At 37.1% G+C, this 27,096-nt stretch overlaps 1 protein-coding gene across 4 annotated transcripts in view; it reads left to right on the top strand.

The window, feature by feature from the left end:
- Ankrd28 (ankyrin repeat domain 28) overlaps window positions 1–27,096 on the top strand; it is a 139,188-nt gene that overhangs the window by 31,554 nt on the left and 80,538 nt on the right. For 2 of the 4 annotated variants that reach the window (XR_015044610.1, XM_021181414.3), the window contains exons 1-2: window positions 15,784–17,319; window positions 18,455–18,538. Coding sequence is in view for 3 of the 4 variants with exons in the window: in XM_021181414.3 (XP_021037073.1) it covers window positions 17,203–17,319; window positions 18,455–18,538 (201 nt within the window). In the remaining variant the exon portion in view is untranslated. Of the gene's footprint in view, window positions 1–15,783; window positions 17,320–18,454; window positions 18,539–27,096 lie in introns of those variants that run through there. The other 2 variants (XM_021181416.3, XM_029469317.2) reach the window with 1 other exon arrangement.

Here is a 27,096-nt window from a genome sequence, read left to right as displayed (position 1 = left end):
TTGTTTTAGTTATTTTGAGGCAGGGTTTCTCTGGCTGCCCTGGAACTTGCTCTGTAGACCAACCAGTCTGGCCTCAAACCCTAGAGATCTGTCTGCCTCTGCCTCCTAAGTGCTAGGATTAAAGGCAGGGGCCACTACTGCCAGGCTCATGTTGGATATATTTCTATCTTTGGTGAGTTGCCTTGCTTTTTCTTACAGTGTAGTTGTCTTAGTTACTTTCCGGTTGTAATAAAAACAGGACCAAGAGAACTTATAGAAGTGGTTTCAGGGGGTTATTGTCCATGGTGGCAGAACTAAGGTATGGCAGCAGGAACAGCTAAGAACTTCATTTTGAATCTCTTAAGTTGGAGACAGAGAGAACTAAATGGGAATGTTGTGAACTTTTGAAACCCCAAAGCCCGCCTAGAACAAATATTTCCCAAATGGTTCCATCAACTGGGGACAAGTATTCAACTATATGAGCCTATGGAGGCCATTCTCATTTAAATTCCCTTAGTAATCATTAATATAGATCTTTATATTTGTATTTGTCTCTATAGGCTATGAATCTGGTTGGCTTTGTCATATTGCAGCAAGTGGCTTGTCTTCTTTTTTGATTAGTTTTTGTTCAAAAAATGTAATTGTAATGTAATCATACCTGTTTTTGAAGAAGTGTTTTCTTCTTCATTGTTTGAGTGTTTTAATCATGAAAGCATACTGAATTTTGTAACAAAGATTTTTTGATTTTTTATCAGCTGAGATTGTCAGTTTCACCCTCATTTAGTTAACATAGTGCGGCATTTAAAAAATGTTAAACTGCTGGGCATAGTGGTGCACGCCTTTGATCCCAGCAGGAAGGAGGCAGAGATAGGCAGATCTCTGTGAGTTCCAGGACAGTCTGGTCTACAAAGTGAGTCCCAGAGCAGCCAGGGCTACAAAGAGAAACCCTGTCTCAACAAACAAACAAAAATGTCCTTAGTTCTAAGGGGTTTTGAGTAGATTTGATGTAATTTCTACAGAGACAAGTACGTTCTCTGCTAGTGAAGGCAGCTCCATGTTTTCCTTTCCAAGTTGTGTGTATGTCTGTCTTTCTTTTCAACAGTAATTCAATGCCTTCCATTGAATAGGAGTGGTAAGAGTAAATATCCTGCCCTGTTTGCTGTCTTAGAAATTAGTCAGTACTTCCCCCTGGCACTTTTATATTTCCTTAAATAATATGTAATTCTCAGCATAGTAAAATTAAATAGGAATCCGGTTTCCCTGCTATCATTAATTGACTGAGATATCTTGTAATTCTAGATACGCTAAAATGTACGTATGTCCTTTCCTTTGCAGATGTGTGCATATGTAAACATCCATGAAAGAACTTTCTGCTTTTTAGTTTATTTACTCTTCATTTATCTTTCTTCCTTAACAGAAGAGATGAGCATTTAGGGAAATAGAAATGTTGCCTCTGGGGGTTTTATGTGTGGACTCTTGGTATTATGTTGGACTGTGTGAAATTGCTCATTAATTTATAGGCTGTAAATCTTGGAGAAACAAGAAAAGCCAAAATAAAATAAAATAAAAATAGAGGAGCTTTTGACAATTCTTATGACAAGATATTATATAGTTTGTAGTATGAAGTGTTTATTCATGAGAAAAAGTCCTTCACTGGTTTATGTTAAGCAGAACACAGAACTGATAGACTGCTGTGAATGAGATACGATCCCTGCGCTTGAAGAAGAGTCTCTGAAGGCTGGGCCTTTACAATCTTCTTGTGTGTTTAACTCCATGGTTTATCTATCTGTATAGCCACACTATCTCAGGTTGAATTCACCATAACCAATGCCTTCTACTATAAGCATTTTGGCAGTAATTTTGAGAACAGATTACTGAGAAATGAAACATGCTTTGCTACATGAAAACTTTGTGCAAGAAGTTGCTCTATATGCATCATTATTATTTTATCTCTGTGTGGGTGTCTTGTCTGCATGTATAGATGTACATCACATGATGCATGCATGCCTAGTACCTAAAAGGCCAGAAGATGGTGTCAGGATTCTTGGAATTGAAGTTACAGAAAATTACAATATGAACCAACCAGTACCCCCAGAAAATTGAGATTCACCACGTGGGTCCTGGGAATCAAACCAGGTCCTCTGGAGGAGCAGTTAATGCTCTAAACTGCTGAGTCATCTCTCCAGCCCTGAAATAATTCTTTTTAGGTGTTGGTAACTTAAATACTTAGGTCACATTGTGAAATTAAGCAGCAGAAGAGTTAATAAAGAGCAGCAGGTGCTTTCCTTTCAAAATAAATATTCCAACAAAAGAGAGGGACAAACAAAGCAAGCAAACAGGAGGGCTGTGGTAATCCTGACTTCACTTTTTGTGTAATATTTTTTCATTGTAAATTAAATTACAGGTGGAAGAAAGCTACAGTCTTTATTTTTATTACTGGTTTTTGGTTCTACAGTCTTTTACTGTCTGTTCTTCACTATACTGGTCTGTATAGCAAAACCTAGGTAAAAGAAATGCATGAGAGACTTTGTGTAAGATTCATAAAACAAAACAAAAAACCCTTGTTCATTGATATAATTTTAGCATATAATTAATTATGAACAAGCAATAAGTTGAATAAGTATTTGTGGGGATAGATTATTTGAGCACCTAATTTGGTTAAAGAAAGAATGATTTACATATTTTTATTTTGATATATGTTATTTAATAAGCATCAAAAGAGTCACATACTTTTTGAAGTGACTGCATTGTGTCTGTCAGTGCTGTAATAGAAGGCTATTTTTAAACAGATTGAGCTTAACTGAAAATGTTAAAATAAATACTATCGAAGTTGAGTATGTTAGCTGGCACATGCCAGTAATCTTAATAAAGGGGACTGAGGGAGAAGGATGAGAAGAGTTCAAGGCCGGTCTAGTCTTGTTTATCTCTATAACCAACAACCCAAACCTCTAAAATTGCCCCGAGTAGTGTTCTGTGATCCTCCCAAGGCAGGAGGGGTGTGAGTTTGAGGCCAGTTTGAACAACATAATCAGACTGTTTGTTTGTTTGTTTTGTGTTTTTTTTTTTAAAAGATGAACTATGAAGCTCCTTATTCATTAGAAACTTCTGTTTAAAATATAAGATTGGAAAAATATTTTTGTATTGGTAAAAATAATCAAATAAATACTGAAGATTTTTTCTTTTGCATTTGCTGCCACCAAGTGGCTGATTGGTGACATTACCAAGTTTGTTACATGTCTATACAGTGTAATTTACTATATAGCTCACGGTATACTTGCACATGGCTTGGGCTGGCCTTGAACTCATGCCCCTTGTCTGGGAGGATTTATAGGTGTGTGCCAACATAATCAGCCATCCTGATACTTTGAACTAGCTTGATTTGGCTACTTTATAAGCCATAGCTTACTTTCTTGGACCAGAGCTATTCTTGGCACAGAACATCATTTCTGTGTCCCTGGTATTTTGCAGAGGCCTCTTAGGACATTAACAACTAGTGTTAATAAAGGTGATTAAACATTGGACTAGCACTGGGTCCCCAGTGGAGGAGTTAGAGAAAGAACCGAAAGAGCTGAAGGAACCCCTTGCAGCCCCATAGGAGGAACAACAATATGAACTAACCAGTACCCCTAGAGCTCCCAGGGACTAAACCACCAACCAAAGAGTACACATGGAAGGACTCATGGCTCCAGCCTCATATGTATCAGAGGATGGCCTTGTGGAACATCTATGAGAGGAGAGGCCCTTGGTCCTGTGAAGGCTCGATGCCCCAGTGTAGGGGAAAACCAGGAGTGGGTGGGTTGGTGAGCAGAGGGAGGGGGTAGGATAGGGGGTTTTTGGAGGGGAAACCAGGAAGGGGGATCACATTTGAAATGTAAATAAAGAAAATATCTAATAAAAAATTTAAAAGCAACCAAACAGAAAACCCCAAACAAACAAAAAAGCAAAGATGGTTTAAAAAAAAATGAACAATTTTCTAGTGTAGTGTGAAAATATGGTTGATGCATACTGTTTCACACAGGTTTAATTCTGACATGTATTCTTTAATGATAGTATACATGAGAATTATGATTTCATAAGTTTTTAGAACTAATTTTACTTATTTTACTAAATTAATTATGGAGCAGTTTATTTTTACTCCAGAAAACTGTTATATATATAAGCATGTATAACATTCTTAGGAAAAAAAAAAGAAACTCAAGTGTTTACTATTAGGAAGTGGGCTGCTTACAACATTGTATACTTTTGTGTAGAATTTGATGTAATCAATTCTAAGTGTTAGAGAGGGCTAAGTGGAGCCATGGGTGGGTGAGTCCCTCTTCTCAGAAGCATGTGTCTGTCCTTAACACTCAGCTTAAAGCTTAAACCCCCATTTTGTTTTGAGGGGAAGAAACAAATTAACAAAATACATAATTGGAAGTTTTTAGAAACATACAGAGAAAATAGCTAGCAGTATTTAAGTTTTAAGTGATAGTATGGTAAATTCTTAAATTTATATATTTGAAATTAATGTTTTACATATTAATATATGAACAACATTTTATAAATCACTGACAGCCTTTGAAGACAAACCATGTATAAACAAATTGGCAAAGTGGCTGGATATATTATCAGAAAATATATACAAGATTTTTGCTTGTGTGTGTTTTTAAGATTTAAGGTAATTTGTTGCGACCAGGAAATATGAAAGCCCCATATTTTGGATTTCTTCCAAGAATCCAGTAAGAACCAGTTTTTATATAAAGGCGGTCTCTAAAAATATTTTTCTTAAAAATGTAAGTATGTATGTTTGTACGTGTGTGTGTGTGTGCGTGTGTAAATATGGCATGTATACTCATAGTTGGAAATTGGAGGCAGGAGGATTGAGGATTTGAGGCCAGTCTGGGCTACATAGAAAAATCTTTGTCTCAAAAAAAAAAAAGGAATAAAAATATATATCCTATACAAATTAGTTTTCTTGATAGAAGGATAAAAACTAAATTCTGAATCAGTAAAAAAAAAAATCAAAGTAAGTTTTGTATCATTTAATAACTCAGTGGTTTTTAAAAAGTATATAGCTCCTTCCTATTCTTGCCTTGGATTTCTGTTTTCTGTCACAGGCTTGTAGAACTCAAATAATACAACTACTGCTTCCATAGGAGTATGGAAAACAGTATGGGAATTTCTGTGAGGGTAGGTTACATTCAGTAGTCGTGTGTAGTAATCTTGTCAACATTGGCGATTTTTTTTTTTGCTACTTAGACCTTCTTACTACTTATTCTTACACATAATTACATGTGACTTAATAATTAATGTCAGCCCCATTTAGAGACAGTTCATGTATAGTAGTGAGCCTAGTATTGGTTGAAAACTTCAGTATATAGCAACTTAATAATTATGGTAGATTTTCAGTGGGAAGGGGCCTATAAATCCTACTTAATGTTGTCAGAGAAGCTTAGTGAAGAAAATATTAAGTAGTGAAGATAATGAGCAATACCGCAGAATTTGTTTTATTTTTGTCCTGTAAAACCAATAAATATTTGCATCTGCTCTGGTGTGCCACCATACTCAACTATTCTCTCCTCACTTTTAAAAGCATGTTGAAAGGCTAATTTGTTGTTCAGTAGTTATCAACAACCCGGATGGTTGTTGATAACTAGGTTTTCACTGGAAATTCACTGGACTTGCTATGGTGGGAGAATTGGGTTCTGATGATCCCAAGTAACCTTGGTTTCTGCTGCTTATGTTCTTATGCTTGCCTCCTGCCATCTGTTTATCTCTAGTGCTACCTGTCCTCGATGTATCTGACTGGAACCTGTCCTTCCTGTGATCCTGGTTGTGTCAGAACTCCTCAGAGTTCAGAAGCCTCTGGGATCCTGGGATCCTGAGATCCTAGGTGTGTCAGAGCTCCTGGGAGTCAAGATGCCTCTGGGCCCCAGAGATCCTGGTGTGACCAAGCCCCTGGGATCCTGGGATCCTGTGTGTGTTAGAGCAACTGGGAGTGGAGCTTCTTCCGGATGCTGCAGAGTTCCCACCCAAGGTCTGCTCATGGCACCGGCCCAGACAGACTGGCTTTTTCTGTTAATAAGTCTTCAAAACTACTGAATTTCCAGCCTGCCCTTGCTATTATCCTTGCAAAAGTTGTAATTCTTACCTCTTGCCACCGGGTGGTGCATTTTCATTGTTTATACAAGCATTTTCTGATTTTTTTTTTTTTTAAATAAGGGAACCATTTGAAAATCCATAGTAAAATTAAGGTGGTGGATAGTTTGTCATACAATTTAAGTGAGTTTAAACAAATTCCAAAAAACATCTTGTGACACACTATTCAGTTAAAGAGTGTGTGTGTGTGTGTGTGTGTGTGTTAACAATGTCTCATTATGTAATTCTAGACTGGTCATGAGCTCTTGGCAAAACACCTTCCTCAGCTTCCCAAATTTTAGGGTTATGGGCATGTGCCAACACACCTAATTTACGTTTTTTTTACCCTCTCAAGGATAAATCCTTGTATGTGAGTAGAATGTTCAAAACCTATGCCTTACTGTATTTTCTTAAAATAATGTTTCAGTTACCACCTTAAAGACATTTTAGATGTTCTGAAGCTAAGAGTGGTGGCATATGCTTTTAATCCCAGAATTCAGGAGGCAGAAGCAAGAGGATCTTTGGGAATTTGAGGCCAATCTGGTTCACATAGTGAGTTGTAGGACATCTATGGCTACATATGTAGGGAGACCATGTCTAAATAAAACCAACAAAAGAGAAGAAGAAGAAGAAAAAAAAAGATGATTTGATACTATAGGTGATAGATTCGTCAAACTAAAGACCTCATACATTCTAGGCAAGCTGTCTACCATCAAGCACGCAGATGATATTGTAGTTTAAATAACACCCAACCCCCCCAACACACAATTTCTTAAATTGTCTTTTTCTCCTGTCCTATAGCCATTCACACCTTTATGACAAAAACTTTCTTTTAGTAAATACTATACTTACATAGTATTTATATATATTTACATATATCTAGTAAATACTATATTTACATTTCTGCTTTTAAAGGTACCAAATGGTTTATTAACATTTCTTGATTGAATGAGTTGAGTAGTTTGGTGTCAAGACTTTATTTGGGATTATAACAAGGTTGTAGTTCAGAGAAGAAGGCGAGCATAAATGTCTACCCATCTTGGAGTCTGCTCAGATTATCTGAGGGTGTGTTTGTGTTCACATATGAATGCAGATGCTCTCAAAGGTATTAGATCCACCAGAGCTAGAGACAGCATCTGCGAGCCTCCCGTGGTTGGTGTTAGGAGCAGAACTTCTGCTCCTTCTGGGTCTTCTGCAAGAGCAGTTTATCTCTGGGCCAATTTTCTAGCGCTATTTTTATAGCTTTTGAGGAATAAATTTATAAATTAATTTTATAACCCAGTGAATGAAGAAGAGTGGTTCTTAGCCTTCCTAAAGCTGCCATCCTTTAGTACAGTTCCTCATGTCACAGTGACCTCCAACCATAAAATGATTTCATTGCTACTTCATAACTATCATTTTGCTAGTGTTATAAATTATAGCGTAAATATCTGATATGCAAGATTTCTGACATGCATCCCCCACAAAATGGTCACTTGACCCGAAAGGGCTTGCTACCCACAGGTTGGGAAGCACTTGTTTAGAGTGTCGCCATAACAAAGATAAAGGGCTTTGGCTTATAGGTTTAGTTTTTAGCAATGAGTCTCAATATATGCAGTCTTCAAGTTTTGGTAATGGGAGCTATTGTTAGTTAACCTTTCTGGGCCTTACTTTTCTTAATTTTAGGATGATATTTCAGTTCAGAAAAATGAGAGTCGTGGCTCTAAGGAATATGGTTACTCTGAAATATGTGAGCTGTGAAGGTGAGAATAAATAAGCCATAATCTTGCTGTGGCTTAATTGGTCTGTTGTTGCTTTTTAAAAACATCACAAGCCAAATAAAAACAACAACACACACACACACCTACCTTCTCCTGGGCTTGGGAGTCTAGCTCAGTGTTAGAACACTTACCTAACATGTGAAAGACCTGAGTTCAATCCCTAACACTCAAACTTTCTGTGTAGTAACTGAGACTATCTTACACATTCGTTCATTCATTCTCTCTCTCTCCCTCCCTTTCTCTTTCCCTCACTCTCTGTTTTATTCCATGTAACATAAGTATTGTGCTGTGATTTTAGAAATCCCTACAAAGGAGCAAATATATAGCTCAGTGGCTAGAGTGCTTGCTTACTTTGTAAGGCTCTTGCAGTTCACTCTCCAGCACTGCAGGGCAGAGGGGATTGTAAGTGTCAGATACATGTGTACTATGTGGCATATGTTATATTTTAAATAATTTTTTTATTCTGCATTAAGGTGATTTTCATATTCTAACTGATGTTCCATAAGATCTTCCTATGCATGTTTTATGAGCTTCATATTATTCACTTATGTCAACATTTTAGCAAGTAGAAATGCTAGCCAAAAAGTTTACAAGGTGTATTCATTGCTGTTAATAGCTGTCAGCAGGTTTTTGTTTGTTTGTTCTTTCCTCTAGAAAAAGTGTTCTAGTTTACATCTTTCACTATCTTATGGTTTCTGGTAGAGTTCTGTAGTAGTTTACTGCTGGTTATCTCAGCTATAGGGGCTGCTTGGTTTTAGGTTACCTTTTATGTTCACAGTGAGGTTTTTTAATGTATAAATTTGATTTTTACTTTGCAACTTTGTTTTAAATACATATTTCATCATTTTGCAGATTAAAATGATTTTGCTATAATATGGCACTCACAGTCCTTCATATCTTAGCCACTATCTAATTTCCTACCTTATTTTATATAGTCCTACTTTATATTCTATGGATAGAGAGGTCGCCAGGAAGCATTCTAGCTAACGGGATGGCACATATACAAAGGCAGAGCTGTCATGGCATATTTTAAGTGCAACAAGTTGGCATATACGAAACTTAAAACAGGGTAGTAATGGAAGTTGTTTTGCTTTTGTGTGTGTGTGTGTGGGGGGGGGTTACACCTCATAGAGGTCAAAGAAAACTTGTGGGTGTTGGTCCTCTCCATCCGCCACATGGGTTCTGGGGATCAAGCTTAGGTTGCCAGGCTTGCTATCAAGTGTCTTTACCCACTGAGCCATCTGACTGGCTCTGAGACAAATATCCAGATGAACTCAGTAGTGATATTTGACAGGTACACAACAAGAAATAGAAAGATCACCCAATTAGATGGCATATGATATAGGCAAGTATATTGGTAACATTTGCAGACCAAAGGGAAGGACTAAAAGAACGCTGTCTTTGCCCATCTTTCCTCTCAACACACAAGCAGGTATTCTGGAGATAACACTGAATGGGAAAAAAGCAATAGCCAACAATAGAGAAGACCTCGAGAAGCATGAGCTTAGGAAAACAGTGAGTTTTCTATTTTAACATCAGAAGGTAAAAATGCCCTTTTTAGGGTAGTATAGATTGAAGAGTTATACATAAGAACTTATTCAGAATCTGAATGAACACTTTGAAAAATCTGCCTTTATTACTTTTCATTAAAGTATAAACAAAAAATTTTTAATAAGGCTAAACAGCAAGTAGAATCTTTTAGAATATACTTAATATACCAAAAGTAAAGGAAATGAAAGGGAAAACTGTTCTAATACATATACACTACTACTATATTTTGAAAAGTAAATTTATTTCTTCATGTCTTAAGAAGTAGGTTGAAAGTAAGCCAAGCTACTTGAAGCCAGTTTGAATTAGAGGGTCTTTTATTTCCTTAATATAGTGTTACTCTCACTTTTGTTACTAGCTTTTTTTTTTTTTAATTTATTTTATTTTTATTATATGTAAGTACACTGTAGCTGTCTTCAGACACTCCAGAAGAGGGAGTCAGATCTCATTAAGGATGGTTGTAAGCCACCATGTGGTTGCTGGGATTTGAACTCAGGACCTTCAGAAGAGCAGTTGGGTGCTCTTACCCACTGAGCCATCTCAGCAGCCCATTACTAGCTTTTTTGTTGTTGTGTTTTGTTCTGCTGTCTTGCTGGCCTTGTTCTTCTGCCTCCTGAGTGGGATAATAGACATGTACCATAATACCCAGCTGAGTTGAGGTTATTCTAAACAGGCTAAATTCTGCCTCCTAAAAAACGACTAAATAACACTGAAGAGATGGCTCATTGAGTAAGAGACTTAGCATGCTTACAGCAGTTAAGTTCCTATCACCCACATGACAGCTCACAGCTGCCTGTAACTCCATTTCCAGGGGACCCCATGTCCTTTTTCTGGCTTCCTTGAGCAACAGGCACTCACATGGTATACACATACATGGAAGACTCACACATAAACATTAAATTCTTTAAAAAGGCTAAAGAAGGATTATTTACAATTCATGCTGGTTTCTGTAATTTGAAAATACCTGGGTACATGTAGTATTACGTTACTGTACTTCAAAAGTTGAGAAGAACAGTTTGCAATTCAAAAACAAGTTGCTATGGTTACCCAGTGTTTGCTTTTTAAAGCAATAATTACACAAAATACCCAAAGAATTTCCTTTAGTACAGAAAGATCTGTAGCTTATGTGTATGCTAGTTATTCCACACACAAATTGAAACTGTATATATCACTTCCGTTCTAAAGTATCATTTGGAAAATACTAAAGAAAATGATTCATGTCTTTTTGAGCTGTAACGGGGTGGAGACATACTGAACACTATTTTAAAATTCAAGTAATGACTCAGATAGTTTAGAACATTTTTCTTATTCTTTAGTTCCTCTTATCAAATAATGCTGTATTTCTACATAACAAATTTATGATTAAAAGAACGAAAGTATTTTTCTGGTGTGTTTGTGGTGTGAAGTCTTTTTTAAATACATTTTTATGGCTTTAATAACCTTATAAAAAGCCATGCTTATAACTGTTAATTCTATTAATTATAGCTTGTTTCAAACTTCTTAAAAACAAAGGAGATATCTTATTAGAGTCTATGACAAGTTCATTCTTAGCCAACAATCATTCTGTAATTTTTATTGTTTTGTTGACATATGCATAATATCCAGCGTCACAGGCATACATACCTAAAAGCTTTTTGTTTGTTTGTTTGTTTGTTTTTGGTTTTTCGAGACAGAGTTTCTCTGTGTAGCCCTGGCTGTCCTGGAACTCACTCTGTAGACCAGGCTGGCCTCGAACTCAGAAATCCGCCTGCCTCTGCCTCCCGAGTGCTGGGATTAAAGGCGTGCGCCACCAACGCCCGGCAAAAGCTTTTAAGCCAATATAAGTTTAATTGTTATATTTTAATGGCCCTTTTATTTATAATAGAATATTATTTGTCCTTTAACATTAGGGTTATTTTAAACTGAAAATACTTTATAGTTGAAATAGAAGCTGGATTAAATAGTAAAGGGTCTTATCACAGTAGCAGTAATTGAAATGCTGTGCTATAAAAGGTTGAGTGCTTTAGTTACTCACTGCTGTGACCAGAGGAAGTGGCTCACTTTTTCCTTTCTGCTTTTCTCTCAGTCAGACTTAGTATGGACTCTAGGATAACTCTAGCCATAAGATACTTAACACATTTCACGACATCATTATCAAATAAGCTGTTGTCCAGTAGGAGGGGACATTTCCCCCTATCTCTCCCTTTTTAGGTTAAAAAAAGAAAGACTTTCCTAGAAACACTACAGATGACTTTCCTTGGTATGTGACAGAGCAAGCTGGCTCAGAGCATGTCATTTTCCAAATGAGTCACTTACTAGGTAGAATAGAATTACCATGATCACCTTACACTATTCAAGATTTCTCCAAGTCATGTGGAATATAGAAATGGCATCCAAACAAAACTAAAGGTAGTCTGTAAGAAGGAGGGGTCAGAGGTGGTTAGCTAAGTAGGCAACAAGTAGCAAGCCACACATTACATGAAAAGTCAAGCCTTGTCATTTTCTTAACACACCGATAATGGAGGGTTCTAGAGTTTTGTTTTTGTTTTTTTCTTTTTTTTAAAGCAGGAGAAAACAGATTGAAACAAAGCATTGTATAAATGTCACTGACAAGAAAAACGTCAAGTATAAGAAAACAATATATTTATGAATAGGAAATAGGAAAAATTACTCTTAATCTTTTTTTTTGGTCACATGCAATGAAAATTTCATTTTCAAATGTTTCCTGTTAACCTACCCTATGAAAACCATCCTCCTTTCTGCACCCTCGTGATCATGACCCATCAGTTAATACCCCTTTTACCTGTTGAATGGGGCCCCTGAGCTCATTCTGTAGCTTGGCTGCTGGTATCACAGCACTGTGATAGTGATAGATATGGGGTGTCTCTATTACATGCTGACTTTGACTTCTTTGGATATATACTGCTGAGTGATATGTACACGGGTAATACAGTTCTAGTTTTAATTTCCCGAGGAACCTCTCTGTTGATTTCCATAGTGGCTGGATTAATTTACATTACCATACATACGCAGTATATAAGGGTGCCATGTCCTCACATTCCTAGCATTTGTTGTGTTTGTAGGTTATTGCTTTGGTTTTGGACAAGGTCTAGCTCTACTCCAGGCTGATTCCCTTCTCTACCCCCTGGATCCACTTGGTTTCTGTTTCTCATTAGAAAAGTCTTCTAAGAGATAACAACTGAACATGACAAGATAAAATAAAACATGATGAAGAAAAACCAACCATATCAGAGTTGGACACAGCAACCCATCAGGAAGAAGAGTCCCAAGGGCGGGCACAAGAGTCAGAGTTCTCATAAGCAGGAGTCCCATGAAAACACTAAGCCAATAGCTATAATTTACACACAGAGGACCTGGTGCAGCCTCCTGCAGGCCCTGTGCTTGCTGCTTCAGTTCAGTCTCTGTGAGCTCATATGTGCCTGGCTCAGTTGGTTCAGGGCGCCTTGTTCTCCTGGTGTCCTCCACCCCCTCTGACTTTTATAATCTTTCTGCTTCCTCTTCCGGAGGATTCTCTGAGCTCTGAGTAGAAGGACGTGGTACAGACCTTCTATTTAGACTCTCCGAGTAATGTCTGACTGGGTCTCTTCATCTTGTTTTAGACAATTTAAATTTTACCAGTTTTGCCTATCGTTCCCCCCCCCCCCCCCCGCCCCTGAAACAGGGTTTCTCTGTGTAGCCCTGGCTGTCCTGGAACTCACTTTGTAGACCAGGCTGGCCTCGAACTCAGAAATCCTCCTGCCTCTGCCTCCCGAGTGCTGGGATCAAAGGCATGCGCCACCACTCCTGGCACATATTTTCTAAGTATTTGACATATTACACATAGAGAAAATAAGACACTATTTGTTCAGTTAGTGCTATGGTATTTTTTGGTACATGTTTTTAAAATAAATAATCTTGTTCAGGGTGGTCTTATGTATATTTTTAGGTGACTACAGTATATTAGACTTTTAGTAGAACTGTCCAGGTCTTGCCATCCTTTATGAAATTTTCTACTGATGTGTCAGTACTTCTTTTTCCAATCATGACTGTAGATGCTGAGATGGGTGCTTTAAGTTAAACTTTAAATTTTTTATAGAATAAGTTTTATGTAAAGAATGTTTGGGAAAATATAAGTATGGAAGTTAGGCTCAGACCTAAATAAATAAATGAATGAATGAATGAATAAGTTGTGACTTCTTTAGTCAAAGTAGATGAATTTACACACTAGAGACTTTGGAACAAGTGAAAATTACTCCTTTAAAAAGAGGTCCTATTTTGGAGAAAAACCCTGAAAATGGACAACAGAATAGTACTATAATTTCATTTTTGTTTCAAGTATTAGATGATATATTTGGTACAACTCTATGGAGATGGATAACATCATTTATATGTTACAATATTTGCATACTTATCTTAAAAACATTTTCTGTATTTTAAAGTAACCAGTAGAAGCAGACATGGTGGCATGTAGCTAGAGTTCCATCTATTAGGGAGGTTGAAGCAAGCAGATCTGTTCCCTGCAAAAGTTCTAGGCCAACCTGAGCAACATAGCAAGAAACTGTGTTGTTTCTTCCTTAGATGAATATTTTATGATTTTCAGTAATTTTTTTATAATTTCTGGCATTCTTGCCTATATTAAGTGTTTTTTTTTTCCTTTGTGATTTAATAAGTAAATTGGCTTAAACAAAGAATAGCATTGAAATGCTCATTCAAAAATAAATTATTTACACTGGCTTGGTGGTAAATGCCTTTAATCTCAAACTCTCAGATAGCAGGTGAACCTCTGAGTTCCCAGGGCAGCCTGGCCTATAAATCAAGTTCCAGGACAGCCAGGAATACATGGAGAAACCCTGTCTCCAAAAACAAAACAACAGAAAAAGCTTATTCACAAATAGATAATAATACTCTCTTGTTACCTAAACTTTCAACAGTCTAGTTATAGGTTTTCTTTAATGATCATTTTTACAACATAGAATTAAAGTTAGAAATCTTAGTGGTGATAGAAGTGTATGTTTTTGGCAGATGACCAGACAAAATACTTAATTTCTGGATTCTTTTCTCTGGTATAAAACAAGACTGTAGGAGATTTAAAGTGAGGATGTATAGCAGCCAGGATCTCTTAAGTACTCAACAATAGCATAAAGTCACTCACAAGAATACAAGATGATCAAGGTGAGGCAGATATCTCTTTGTAATTGGGAAATATTCTTTTATTTATTTAATTTTTTTAAAATGTATTTACTTTACATCCTGCTCACTGTCCCCTCCCAGTCAACCCTTCTCAATTCTTCCCTCATTCCCCTCTCTCCTTCTCTGGGGGTAGGGGAGACACCACCACCACCCACCACCCCCCACCCACCACCCCCCCAACCCCCCCAACCCCCCAACCCCCCCCACCTCCCCATCCCCGGTAAATATATTCTTAGTCTGGGCAAAGTGGGAAAGGTAGTGAAAGTCAATTCCAAAATGATCTAGGTGGATTTGTTTGCAGTGTTAGGATTAAACCCATGGCCCGGTGCACACCAGACAAGTGCTCCAGCGCCAGCCCCCAAATGGTTGGTTTCCACACTTAATTGTAGCTTTTGGAAATTCATTTGATCAGGAAGGAGGAGTTGTTTGTTTTCTTTGTAAGATTCTGGGCTTTTTTTTGACATGTTGGTAATTCAGGACAAGAACTTTATAAACAGTTGTTTTAGGCAGCTGCTTAATGGGTTCTTAAGGCTTTAGAATATACTCAGATATAAAAGTATTTAATTTCTTCAGTGAAAATTCAAATGATTCATAACATTTTAACACTAAGATTTCTTCCTTTATGAAGTTTAAATTTTTTCTTTAAGAAAATATGAATCGATAAATGATTGATTTCTTTAACTTAGAAGATATAGCAAGCCTTACATTTGTTTTCTTTAAGCCTCTTTTCATTCTAGAAAATAACACACATCCAAAGGAAGAGAAAGGGAGGAGGGAGGGGTAGAAGAAGAGAAAGGTCTTGGAGAAAAACAAGAGTAGCCCACCTAACTGTAGTGTTGCAGTGTTTAGTCTTAGAGACTATTTCCTGTTCTCTTGAGATGTCTTTTATGAGTTCACTACAGGCAGTCTTACTGCAGCTGCTGTCATGGAGCTAAACATTTGCTATACTGTCGCATACAAAAGCAGTTAAGCTGTTTGGAATTGTTTACTTGCTAAAACCAGTGTTAGTCAGCAGAGGCAGTGCACCAGATTTCCTTGTGGCTTTTAGTGGAAAATGTTAAAAGCGCACTTATTTTTCAGTTATAGAATTTTTCAGTTTGATCTGGATTAGTCACAGAACTGGCATGAACCTTCTAATTGTGAAGGCTGTCCAAATGTACTATTTTTTTCTCCTGCTAGAGGAAGTTACATCCTGAGCAGTTGCTGAGCTCTCTGGTAAGTGTAACATGTGAGCATTACTAGGCATTTCATCCTGCGGGGCTGCAGTCTTGGCTCTTCAGGCTGTTGCTTAGTTGAAATGCTTCTGCAGGACCGATCCTGAGGTTGTGTAGCTATTTCTCAAGGGCCTGCTCGTTTGCGGATATCGGCGGCATTTTGCAAGATCATCTGAGGAACAGGAAAGCATTTGAAATCAACTGAAGGATAACTGTAGCGGTTTTCGCCGGGGAAGGAACTATATTGGCACAGAGGCAGATGACTGAATAAAGTAGTTGGCTCCGAGAGGATGCACAGTCTGCTGCTTTTCCTCTGAATGAAGACTGTTTAATGGAAGCTGTATTCATGGAGAGATCAAAGGAAATACTACAGTGATAAACTACTTTCTTCCCTTCTCCTTTAAAATGAAAACCCTGAAGCAGTAATTGGAGCTCAAAGGTCTTCAGATTCTTTTGCTGTCTGCTTGTTCTATTAAGATTCTCCACTGACACCATTTCTGCCTGGTGCCTGTGCCTTTTTTGCTGGGCTGCTAGAAACAACTGCCTGATGGAGAAAGAATGAGAGCTTTGCCTTGCCTGTTACTGATGGGATAAAGCTAGCTCTGTTTCGCCTATTATCTGAAGTCTGGATTAATCGACTTGTATTCTCGTACCAGTAGTCCTATGGTCTCTTGCGATCTGACTCATCACATGCTAATGTGCTGCAGCTTTGCTGTTAGTGCAGATGGGTCGTTTGTTCTCCTTCTGTCTTCTCTTTCTTTCCTAAACACAGAAAGCACTGACAGCGCCTGAGCTTCGTTTTCAGGATTTAGGCTAGATTTTATGTGTTTTTGTTTGTTTGTTCCCTGAATAATATCTGTATTAAGTCAGTGAAGCTGAAGAAATGAAGACCAATTAGAAGTGGAAACAGAATAGTGAGATTCTGGTTTTAATTTTCAGCTACAGACCGCCCAGCCTTCTGGTAACTATATGACCTTGCAGACGAGAGTGGGGATATCTGCTGCTACCTCTGTCACAGCAGCTGTTTCTCATTTCATTCTTTATGGCGTGATGGTGTGTCACCCAAAACAATGATTGTTTTGTACAAGTAAATTTCAGAGCTCAATGTAACTATTTTGCTGGAAGAAAATATTTTTTAAAAGAATAGTCCTAGACGGAGTTTTAATTATTGACATGTTGATGTGAACCTTTTTAGAGATTGTAGTAACCTGCAGAAAGAAGTAGGTTTTTATTTTTAGGAAGTTATATACCATAATTTTAAACTTAAGTTTCTCTAATATTACTAACTATAAAACCAACGGCACTGTTCGGAGAATGTTTATAAGTGGTGTACAGAAGAGGAGGAGAAACTGCTTGTGCTCGTCCCACTGTGACTTTTATCACATAGCTTGGAGTTCAATGTTTTAAAAGAGCGAATGAGTCGAGTGTGTATTGTTGTTTTGGAGGAGGTAGAAGATGATTCTCCTGTATTCATTTCTAAGTTGCCCCAGGACAGTACATGTCTACAACCTCCACCTTCTGGAACTGTGTTGGTAAGCTATGAGAGTTTCTGTCGTTTCTATTTTATAGAACTAGGCATGTGACTGTAACTTTGTAAGCACGCACTGAGTCAGTGTCTGCTAGCTTCATCCTCCAGGCACTGTGCGGGTCTCTAGGATGCAGTATTATTTACGTGTAAAATTAGTGCATTGCTTAGTTTTTCTTTTTCAAATGCTTAGGTTCCACTTTAAATTTTATTGTCTGTTCATCTTCTTATGGGGTCTTCAGAATAAGCTAAGAAATAGTGAAATCATTATGAAAAATGCTCTTGTTTTCATTTGGTTTTAGAACTAATTTGACAAGAATCAGGGACTCTGCATATTTTTCAAAAAGTTTACTACCAGCAACATCAAGGCATAGCCTTTTGTGTAAAGAATTTTACCTATTTGCATGCAAGACTTTATATTACGAAGAATCAGGCTATATCCTTAATCTTATTTTTAACACTGCTGTCGACTAACTCCTTATTTGAGTGGTAAAACATGATACCTTCAGAGCTTTGCTGTTAATGAGGGAGTTATGCTTAGACATACATATGCTTGTCTTCTCTCGTTATTTAGATGTATACTATTTTTTGGTCTTTGAAAAGTAGTTATTTTTTATCAGTTGCCAAGTTTCCTCTCTGGGATTTCTGTCATTATATACATAGAATAAAAACCACATGTATGTGATTATCATGACCTGAATAGACCTATTATCAAGTCTCCTTTCACAGCTCTCACTGGGCTAGGAATTGCTTATTTGACTTGTTTTATTCCATAAATAGATTTGAATTATCCAACTTATTTGTATGTCTTTTCATCATTTATAAGCAAATGGCTTTTACTTAAGAAATAAAATGAGCGTATTACTTAGTTTTGGTCAAATTGCATTTGAATAGATTAACTAGGTAGGCTTTTTTTTTATGACTCCCACCCAGAATGAACCCAATACTTTGATATGATTACGCTGTATGAAATATATAGTTCATATTCCATACCCCTCAAAAATATTACGACTGCAGGGAAGAAAAAACACCATTAGGTTGGAAGTCCTGCAGAAATGTCTTACATCCATGCTTCATGATGTCATTGACGCTTGGTTTCTCTTCTTTCTTTCTTTATTTATTTTTATTTTTATTTCTTTTAGCCATCACTGGTGCAAGCTATATTTAATGGTGATCCAGATGAAGTTCGAGCACTAATATTTAAGAAAGAAGATGTTAACTTTCAGGTAAAGCAATTGATTCACTTACACCAACCTTTTTATCCTACTTTTAAAAACCAAAAAAAGAACAAAAAACCTTTTCTAATATTGTGATTTTGTTTGGTAGCTTTTTATGTTTTGGCTTAAAAGCCAAACATATTTTTTTGTTTAATAATATGCTTTTGTTTTGTTGCTGGTTTCGTTTAAAAGCATAATTCTGCAACAGTTGTTTTTAGAGAAGGCAGGAGAGTCTCACTTGAGGTCAAAAGGGGTACTCTGGACGTGTGTGTGTGAGCGTGCGTGCATGTGTCTCCAATGTATATGTCATACATTTATGTGTATATGTCATACACACACATATAAATCTGTCTGAAAACCCATAATTCCTGGAAGCAGGTTGAAAGGTTTGTGTTCTCTGAACTTTTTGCTTTGAAATTTTCAAACATGGGAATGTCAAAAAAATCCACTCTGAAGACCATTGTATAACCTTGCTTTGGTTCAGCATTGATAGAGTTTTGTTATTTACTCTCATTTATGGGTGGGGGGTGGTTGTGAGCGCACATATACATTTTTCTTTTACTGAATCACATTTTGACAGTAAATTGCAAATATGACATTTCATAATTTTTTTTTTAGGTATGAGGGTTCTTTAAAACTTGAGAGAAAATATTTCTATGATTTTAAAATGTACCTAACTTGATTATGAGAGCAGATATGATTTCTGTACATAACTATGGTGAGAGTTTTACAAAGAGTTCATATTATTGTGAATCTACCATACAGAGTGATGGGCTTCATTAATGACATTTTGTTTCCTGTTCCTCCCATCCCTTCTCAAACAGTCTTTACATTTCTGTGTGTCATGCTTGTGTAATTCTTTCTATACAGGTAGATAGGGGGTAGATAGACACAAAGACTCTTGATGTCTGATTAGACTCAATTACAAGGACTGACATGCTGGAAAGTGTAGAAAGAAGGTGTGTGTGTGTGTGTGTGTGTGTGTGTGTATGTGAGTGGTGGTATGAAAATAATTTTTTTTCTCTCTCACTCTGTATAGGATTGTTTGTTCTGAAATAGGGTCTTGTTTTATCTTTTTTAACTTATTAAACTTGCTTAAAGAATATAATTTGAGACAAAATAATTTCATTAATTTATAAGAATTTTCTGGGAACAAATGTTTCTCTGAGCTAAGGATGGATGAAAAGTCTCATGACTCCTGAAGCTGCTATAACAACACCTAGATGTTCTAGAATTTTTTTTTTTGTAATTATAAGAAAGTTTATATTATAAGCACATCTTGAACACTGGTATTTGTTTTTTACTTTCACTGACTAAGTGTGACCACTTAATGTTAATAGACACTTAAAAAGTTTACCACTTTTAAAAATTCTGGTTATCTGAATAGGTTTGCATCGTTGGCTAAAATGGTTGATTTCTAAGAGCATGGAGTATTGACCTAGAGACTACTGTCAGAACTTTTTTTTCCTGATCCTTTTCTAAGTAAATGGCTTCTCAGTTTATATTTAGTTGGAGAAGCATGCACCTAACTCGGGATGTATTTATCTTAAATGAAGTGCATGATTCACTTTGCCTAATTAGGCTGTCTTCACAAGTCTACTTTTCCTAGTGCAGAAAATAGTTGTAGGGTGTAGATGTGTGAGCAGAAGGGAGACAGACATACACTATTTTGTTTGTTTTTAATGTTTGACTTAAATAGAGTAGTCTAATTGTCATGGCTAATTATTTCATCTTTACAAAGCTTGTAACTGCCATTGCTTCTCTGCTTTATTTAATAAAGATACCTTAAATGGAAAAAATAGTTGTCTAGTCTTGTTTTTGGACATCACTATCACCATAAATATCAGTGGACCTTCTTTGAGGGAAACTATAACACATTTCTAGTAATAACAAGAGTAAGTGGTGAAGAACAGTACTCCTTGAAATTCAGATTTCACGTCTTTAAAAGTGATTTTGTGGAAGTGTGTAGGTGGTATATGTGCGTGTCTCTGCGTGTGGAGGAGAGATACAGGCATCACGTGTCTCCTTAAGCTCGTCTTCACCTTATTTTTTGAGACCGGGTCATTCACTTAATCTGGCTATTTCCTGTGTCTGCCCAGAGCTGACTGGGATTGCGGGTGCTTGCCTCCACCCCTAGTTTTGGTATAGCTGCTGGCATTCTGAACTCACATGAGGCGTCTTACTGACTGAGCCTCTCCCCAGCCTAGCCTGACAGTTGAACGTGGGTGTTTAAGTTCGGGTTTGTTTCCACTTACAATCTTATACATTTCTCTTGTCAGCTCCTGAAATTCAAATTTTTATGGACAGCTAAACAGTATCTTTCTTTTCTAAACTAGTTAACTTTAAATAAAAGCTAGAATTTAAGAAGCATATATTCATATTATTTCCATGAGGATATAACTAAAGCAATTTGAAGGTTTTTGACTGAGGAAGCGGAAGCTTATTGCATGTATAGTTTGTTGATAGCCATAGTGTTTGGGATCAAATTCATGACCTTAACTATGCTTGTTAAAAAATTTACTCTGGAGCAAGGTGTTTAGTCTTTTTTTTTTTTTTTTTTTTTTTTTTTTGGTTTTTCGAGACAGGGTTTCTCTGTATAGTCCTGGCTGTCCTGGAACTCACTTTGTAGACCAGGCTGGCCTCGAACTCAGAAATCCGCCTGCCTCTGCCTCCCGAGTGCTGGGATTAAAGGCGTGCGCCACCACGCCCGGCTAGTCTTAATAACAATGCAGAATTTAGGATCCAAACCTTGTTCTGACAGCATGGGATTAGTAATAACAGAACATGCTTAAAACTGATAAAGCAGGAAGAATATCCTCTAGGTTTCCTTTCAAATCAGGGAAGATATCTTTTCTAGATTAGCAACAAAACTGCCCCTGAGGTCTAAGTGGTTACATGCCTGCTCAAAATAGAAAATGATTATCTATCTATCTATCTATCTATCTATCTATCTATCTATCTATCTAATTGCTTTGCTTTGCTTTGCTTATGTTTTGTGGTTTGTTGCCTGCTTTTGGGGGGAAAGAATAGGAGCTTGTTTTCATTGCTATGTCTGGAATGGATCAGAATTTTCTTTTTTTTTTTTTTTTAATAAACCATAACAAATGGTGATTTTTTAAAAATTTTTTAATATATTTTTATTACGTATTTTCCTCAATTACATTTCCAATGCTATCCCAAAAGTCCCCCATACCTCCCCCCCCCCCACTTCCCTACCCACCCATTCCCATTCTTTTGGCCCTGGCATTCCCCTGTATTGGGGCATATAAAGTTTGCAAGTCTAATGGGCCTCTCTTTCCAGTGATGGCCGACTAGGCCATCTTTCGATACATATGCAGCTAGAGACAAGAGCTCCGGGGTACTGGTTAGTTCATCATGTTGTTCCAACAATAGGGTTGCAGATCCCTTTAGCTCCTTGGGTACTTTCTCTAGCTTGGATCAGAATTTTCAAAGAAAGGAAGGAAGGAAAAATAGTTGCTCACATCTATAACTTAACAAAGGTAGATAGTTGGTAATTTTAAACAGAATAGCAAACTTTTGGAAAAATGAAAAATTCCTTATGAAAGAAACAGTATAAACCACTAAGGGTAAGTAAAATAATAATTAAAGCTGTATTGGTAGTTGTAATATAAAGAACATTTGAACTATGAATCAAATTTTCTTCACTCTTTAGATGTACAACTTTGAACAAATTCTGCCAGCTCCAGCACTAACGTACTCTTGTTGTAAACGTGCAGGGCTGCATTACTGAGCTCCAGCCTTTCTCCACCCCAATTCAGGATTCTCCAAAAGTCTTCAGTGACTTAGAATGCCTTCCTGATTGTGCTGAAAAGATTTGTCTTGATTTATATGACCAAAATAATTAAATGTTTTCCTTCAAATATATTTGAAGAATTTGATATCATAGTGTAGTTCTTGAATAGTTTATTCTGAAATATTGATGGTGCTCCATCTCAGAAAAAAAGTCTGCTTTATACTTAGACAAAAATTGCTTTTCTACAAATAGAAATTATTTTTCCTCTATCTAGACTGGTAGAAATTAGTGTTACTTACAAAAATTGACTTTAGAAACAGACATAAGTATGGGCTTTTAAAAATGATACTTAGATTTACTCAAAGAATAGTCTTGTAAAGTTAGTAGGAAAAAAATACTTGCTTCATCATTTGGTGTCAAAATAAATTTCACAAAAGTTAAAAACCTCTAAGATCAGTAGGTATAGCACAATATTTAGACTTTTTAGCCTATATAGTTAGGTAAGTTTAAGTTTCTTTTGCTAATATTTTATACTTACCACTGAGTATGGTTTTTGTCAGGTTTTCTATATTCTGTACTTTTTGTTCCTAATGTGAATGGTATTTAGTTTGAAATATTTAATTTTTCCTTTGTACCCAGCCTGTTTAACAAGCTGTCTTTCCTGTATTGTAGTCATTCTCACTGAAGATGATGCCACTTCCAGCAAAGCAAAAAAGATTTTCTATCTTATGTTTGAAAAATCTTACATTTTCTAGCAGTTCATGGCAAACAAAAGACTAAGGTATATAAATTACAAACACTATGATTTTAACATTTCCACACGGGATATAAGTAGGTTTATGTGGAGGAAAGCCTTTCTGCTGCTGCATCTCCACTGGCCAGAGTGCAGAGCTACCACTAAGATCCTCATGCTCGGCGTCTGTGGCCTCATCTTTCTTTGAATTGTAGGTGGTCTGCCCCTTCCACCCTGGGTGTTTCCCATGGGGTGAGACCTTCCACAAAGTAGTATCAGAGGCTGGAGATTCTGAATTTAGAATCTACCCTTAGCTTTCTTTTTTCACTGCAGTAGGAGCAGGGAGCCCAGAAGAATCCTTTATGTGGTGCAGCTTATTCTGTCCATCTTACTATATTTTGAGGGAGGTACAGTGTAAGCAACATGAAACTTATCTTACTTTTCTAACATGGTTCCTCAACTTGTGCCATCCAGCGGGATTCCTAAAGAACATTAGAGAGCTTTTTTGGACATTTTCAAAGGTAATATTTATGGATAGTTGCTAGCTGTTTTAGTTGCTATTAGAAGTTACTTTTAGGGGGCAATTGGTCTGAGGGGGGCTGCTGTCCTTTTGTAGATGAATGTTAATCTCTGTGAGACTTGTGTGAATGTGTATGTATGCACATATATGTATGTGTTTGTGTGCTGCCATGTATACAGCTATAAATGAACATCAAAGGTCTGCATTGAGTGCCTTTCTCAGTCATTGTCCACCTTATTCTCTGATACAAGGACTCACTGATCCTGAAGTTACTGAGCCAGCTAGACTCACTGACCAGGGGATCTGCCTGTCGTCTATGTGTGGTGGAGATCCAAACTTGGGTCAGGCTTGGGAGAAGGCACCTTGACCCATTGAACCTTCTTGACCCTCATGAAAATTATTTTACCACCTAATCAAAATAGACTGCCTTATCTTCTCTTAAGCCTTATTCCCATTCCCATTTACTATCCCGTAGCCAGCACCTATAGTTTAGAGAGATCAAAGCATTTGGCCCTTGGTGCTCATGTCAACAACCTCAACTTCTAGAAGAGCCAGTTACTGAAAGTTGTTACTACTGGAGCTTTTCTGACAAGCTGAGTTTTGATTTTTATATTACAGAGATTATCAAACATGGGATCATAAAAATAACAGGAATTTATGGAAAACTGGGGCAGGGGTGAGGGAGTTGAGACAGGTGGATGCTGAGCACTGCCATCCTGTACGAACACTTAAGTGAGCCAAATATGTAGTTTTTAATAACATGGGGCTTGTATTTCAGATCATGCTGCCAAATTACTGGTACATATAAGCCATCCTACATAGCTAATACATTCAGAACTTTGTGAATCTAAATACTTTTACTTTGAGTCAGGACTGAAAGGAGTCTTGTCTCATCCCACTCAAATGATGCATTCACAAGAAGATATTTTACTCTCACTACATAATTGAGATTCTTCACTATGAAATGAATGGTTTGTAGATTGTTGAGTAAATATGCAACTTATATAAAATTACTAGATAGAAGCCTTGAAATACATTTTTATGACTTATAATTGTAGAATTCATTTAAGTTATACATTTAAAAACAACACCACACCTTTTTTTTTGCCCCCCCCCCCCCGGTTTTGTTGTTATTCTTGTCTTGGTACTCATGCCAAGGTTATGTGCCCATACAGACACCTGGATTCTCACAGGTTGTCAGTTTGTAGAGCAACCACTCCTGCACACCGAACCATCTTCCAGCTTTAGTTGGTTTTATAGAAAAATCAAGGATTAGAATTTTGTGTGAAATCACATCAAAGTTATTTCAAAGATGTTTTCCTATACCAGTCAAAAATAGTAAAGGAGCTGGGCGGTTGTGGCGCATGCTTGCCTTTAATTTCAGCACTCAGAAGGCAGAGGCAGGTGGATCTTTGTGAGTTTGAGGCCAGCTTGGTCTGCAGAGTGAGTTCTAGGACAGCCAAGGTTTTTCAAAACCCTGTTTCAAACAACAACAAAAAGTAAACTGTTTTAGGATATGTCATATATGATTTTTTAAACGTCAAGTATAAAATGTAATAGAGCAGGTATTTACCATGACTTCATTCAGGAAAGGGTTGTAGTTTTGTTTATGTAGCAACTGGGTTCCTTTTTTGCCTCTCCAGGATTGCTGTATATGAATCTTCAGTAATTCTTCTGGTGTTAGTGTTCATATAGAATCAAGTTGGTATTAGGTATATAAAGAGTGAAATTTTATTTTCCTGGGAACTGTTTTGAACTCATAGGATACTCTTTCCCAACAGAATAAAACATGCTAGTAGGGCATGTTTGTTTTTTGGAAGTGGGTTTTAGTGCTAATGATTGAATGTAGAATCTTACATGAGATGCAAGAGTTATATTCCTAGCTCTTTTATTTACCTTCTCAATTTAGAAAAATGTACTGTTTCATGCATATGAGTGCTTTGCCTGCATGTGTGTCTATGAACCATGTGTGCTTGGCAGGCAGAGGCAGAGGGTATCAGATTCTCTGGAGTTGGAGTTACAGTTACAGGCACTGTATTGACACTGAGGCCCAAACCCTGCTCCTCTGGAAGAGAGCCAAGTGCTCTTAACCACTGAGCCATCTTTCTGGCCCTCTGTCTTAAATCTTTGAAACATGTGGGGTGATGGTGACACACAGCTTTACACTCAGTACTTGGGAGGCAGAGGCAGGCAGATCTCGGGGTGTTCCAGGCCAGCATGGTCTGCAGAGGGAGTTGCAGGACAGCCCGAGTGACTGGCTGCACAGAGTGACTCTGTCTTGAAAAACAAACTTTAAAACATGTTCTCAACCAAGTTTCCCAGACAAGTCTTGAACTTTGAGTATTCTTGCCTCAGCCTTCTGCATAGCTGGGATTATGTGGGTCTGGCTTTAGCTAGTGTTCTTAACTTGGATATCCCATTTCAAAGCCTGTGCATTTTGTCAATACTGATAAATCCTCTTTCCCCTTAGTTTAAATGGACCTTAGGTGATAGTTTGTAAAAATGATTATTGTTGTCCATTTTTTCTCCTCTTTTATTGTTCTGAGTGTCAGCACTTCAGAATTACCCTTTGCATCTACATAATGATCTATCTGCATTTCACTTTTGGCACTAGTGAAGTGACTCTGCATTATTCTTGCAGAAGACCCAAGTGTGTTTCCTAGCACCTCTGTCAGGTGACTCACATCATCTCTAACTCCAGCTCCAGGTGGACACCTATACATGTGTGTATACATGTACACAGGTATACACAATACATATAATTAAATTTTATTTTAAAAGTCTTGGTCTTTATTATTTTTTATCTCTGATCATTATAATTTAGTCTCAATTTTTTAACCCAATAAATTATATAATATACAATGTAATATTACTTGTGTGTGAGTTCTCTTCCTCTTCCTTCTCCTTCTCCTTCTCCTTCTCTACCCCACTCCCCCCTTTCAAAGCAGGGCTTCTCTGTGTAGCCCTGGCTATTTTAAAACACAACTGTATAGATCAGGTTGGCCTCAAAATCAGAGACCTCAAAGTTTCGCCTGTCTATTCCTCTCAAGTGCTGTGGTTAAAGGTATGCACTACTACTGCTTGGTCTGAGTTCTTTTCTACAGTAGGTTTGTTTTGTGTGTTAGGAACAAACTATTTTAAACATGTCTCTGGTATACATGGTATACATAAGTGTGTGTTTCTATTGAATATATATGTGGCCTATAGCACTATGTGTACATAGCATTTTATATTATGTATTATTAATTCACATTCTCAGGAGTGCTGTATCAGAATTCTTGTTGGTGTACATCTTTGGATCACTTTCTTGGTCTTTTATAGTAAAATCTAATATTATAAAGTATTTGACTTTCTCCCCATTTCTTAAACTTAAAACCCTTGAAACTTTTAAGTCTTACAGTGTCTTTCGTATGTGAGTCAGATGACTAAGTATCTAAGGGACCCTAAATAGCTTCAGGGTAGTAGTTGATCACCTGAAAGAACAGGGCATTATTAGTGATGTTTCATATTTACATTCTAGCTTCTAGAGAGTAAAGACTGAAGATTGGTGTGGTTACCAA

This window comes from Mus caroli, unplaced genomic scaffold, assembly GCF_978045245.1.
Source record: "Mus caroli unplaced genomic scaffold, Mus_caroli_1 scaffold_12, whole genome shotgun sequence".
Lineage (NCBI taxonomy): Eukaryota > Metazoa > Chordata > Mammalia > Rodentia > Muridae > Mus > Mus caroli.
The sequence above is the reverse complement of the archived record's forward strand: the minus strand, read 5'-3'. Positions and strand labels throughout refer to the sequence as shown.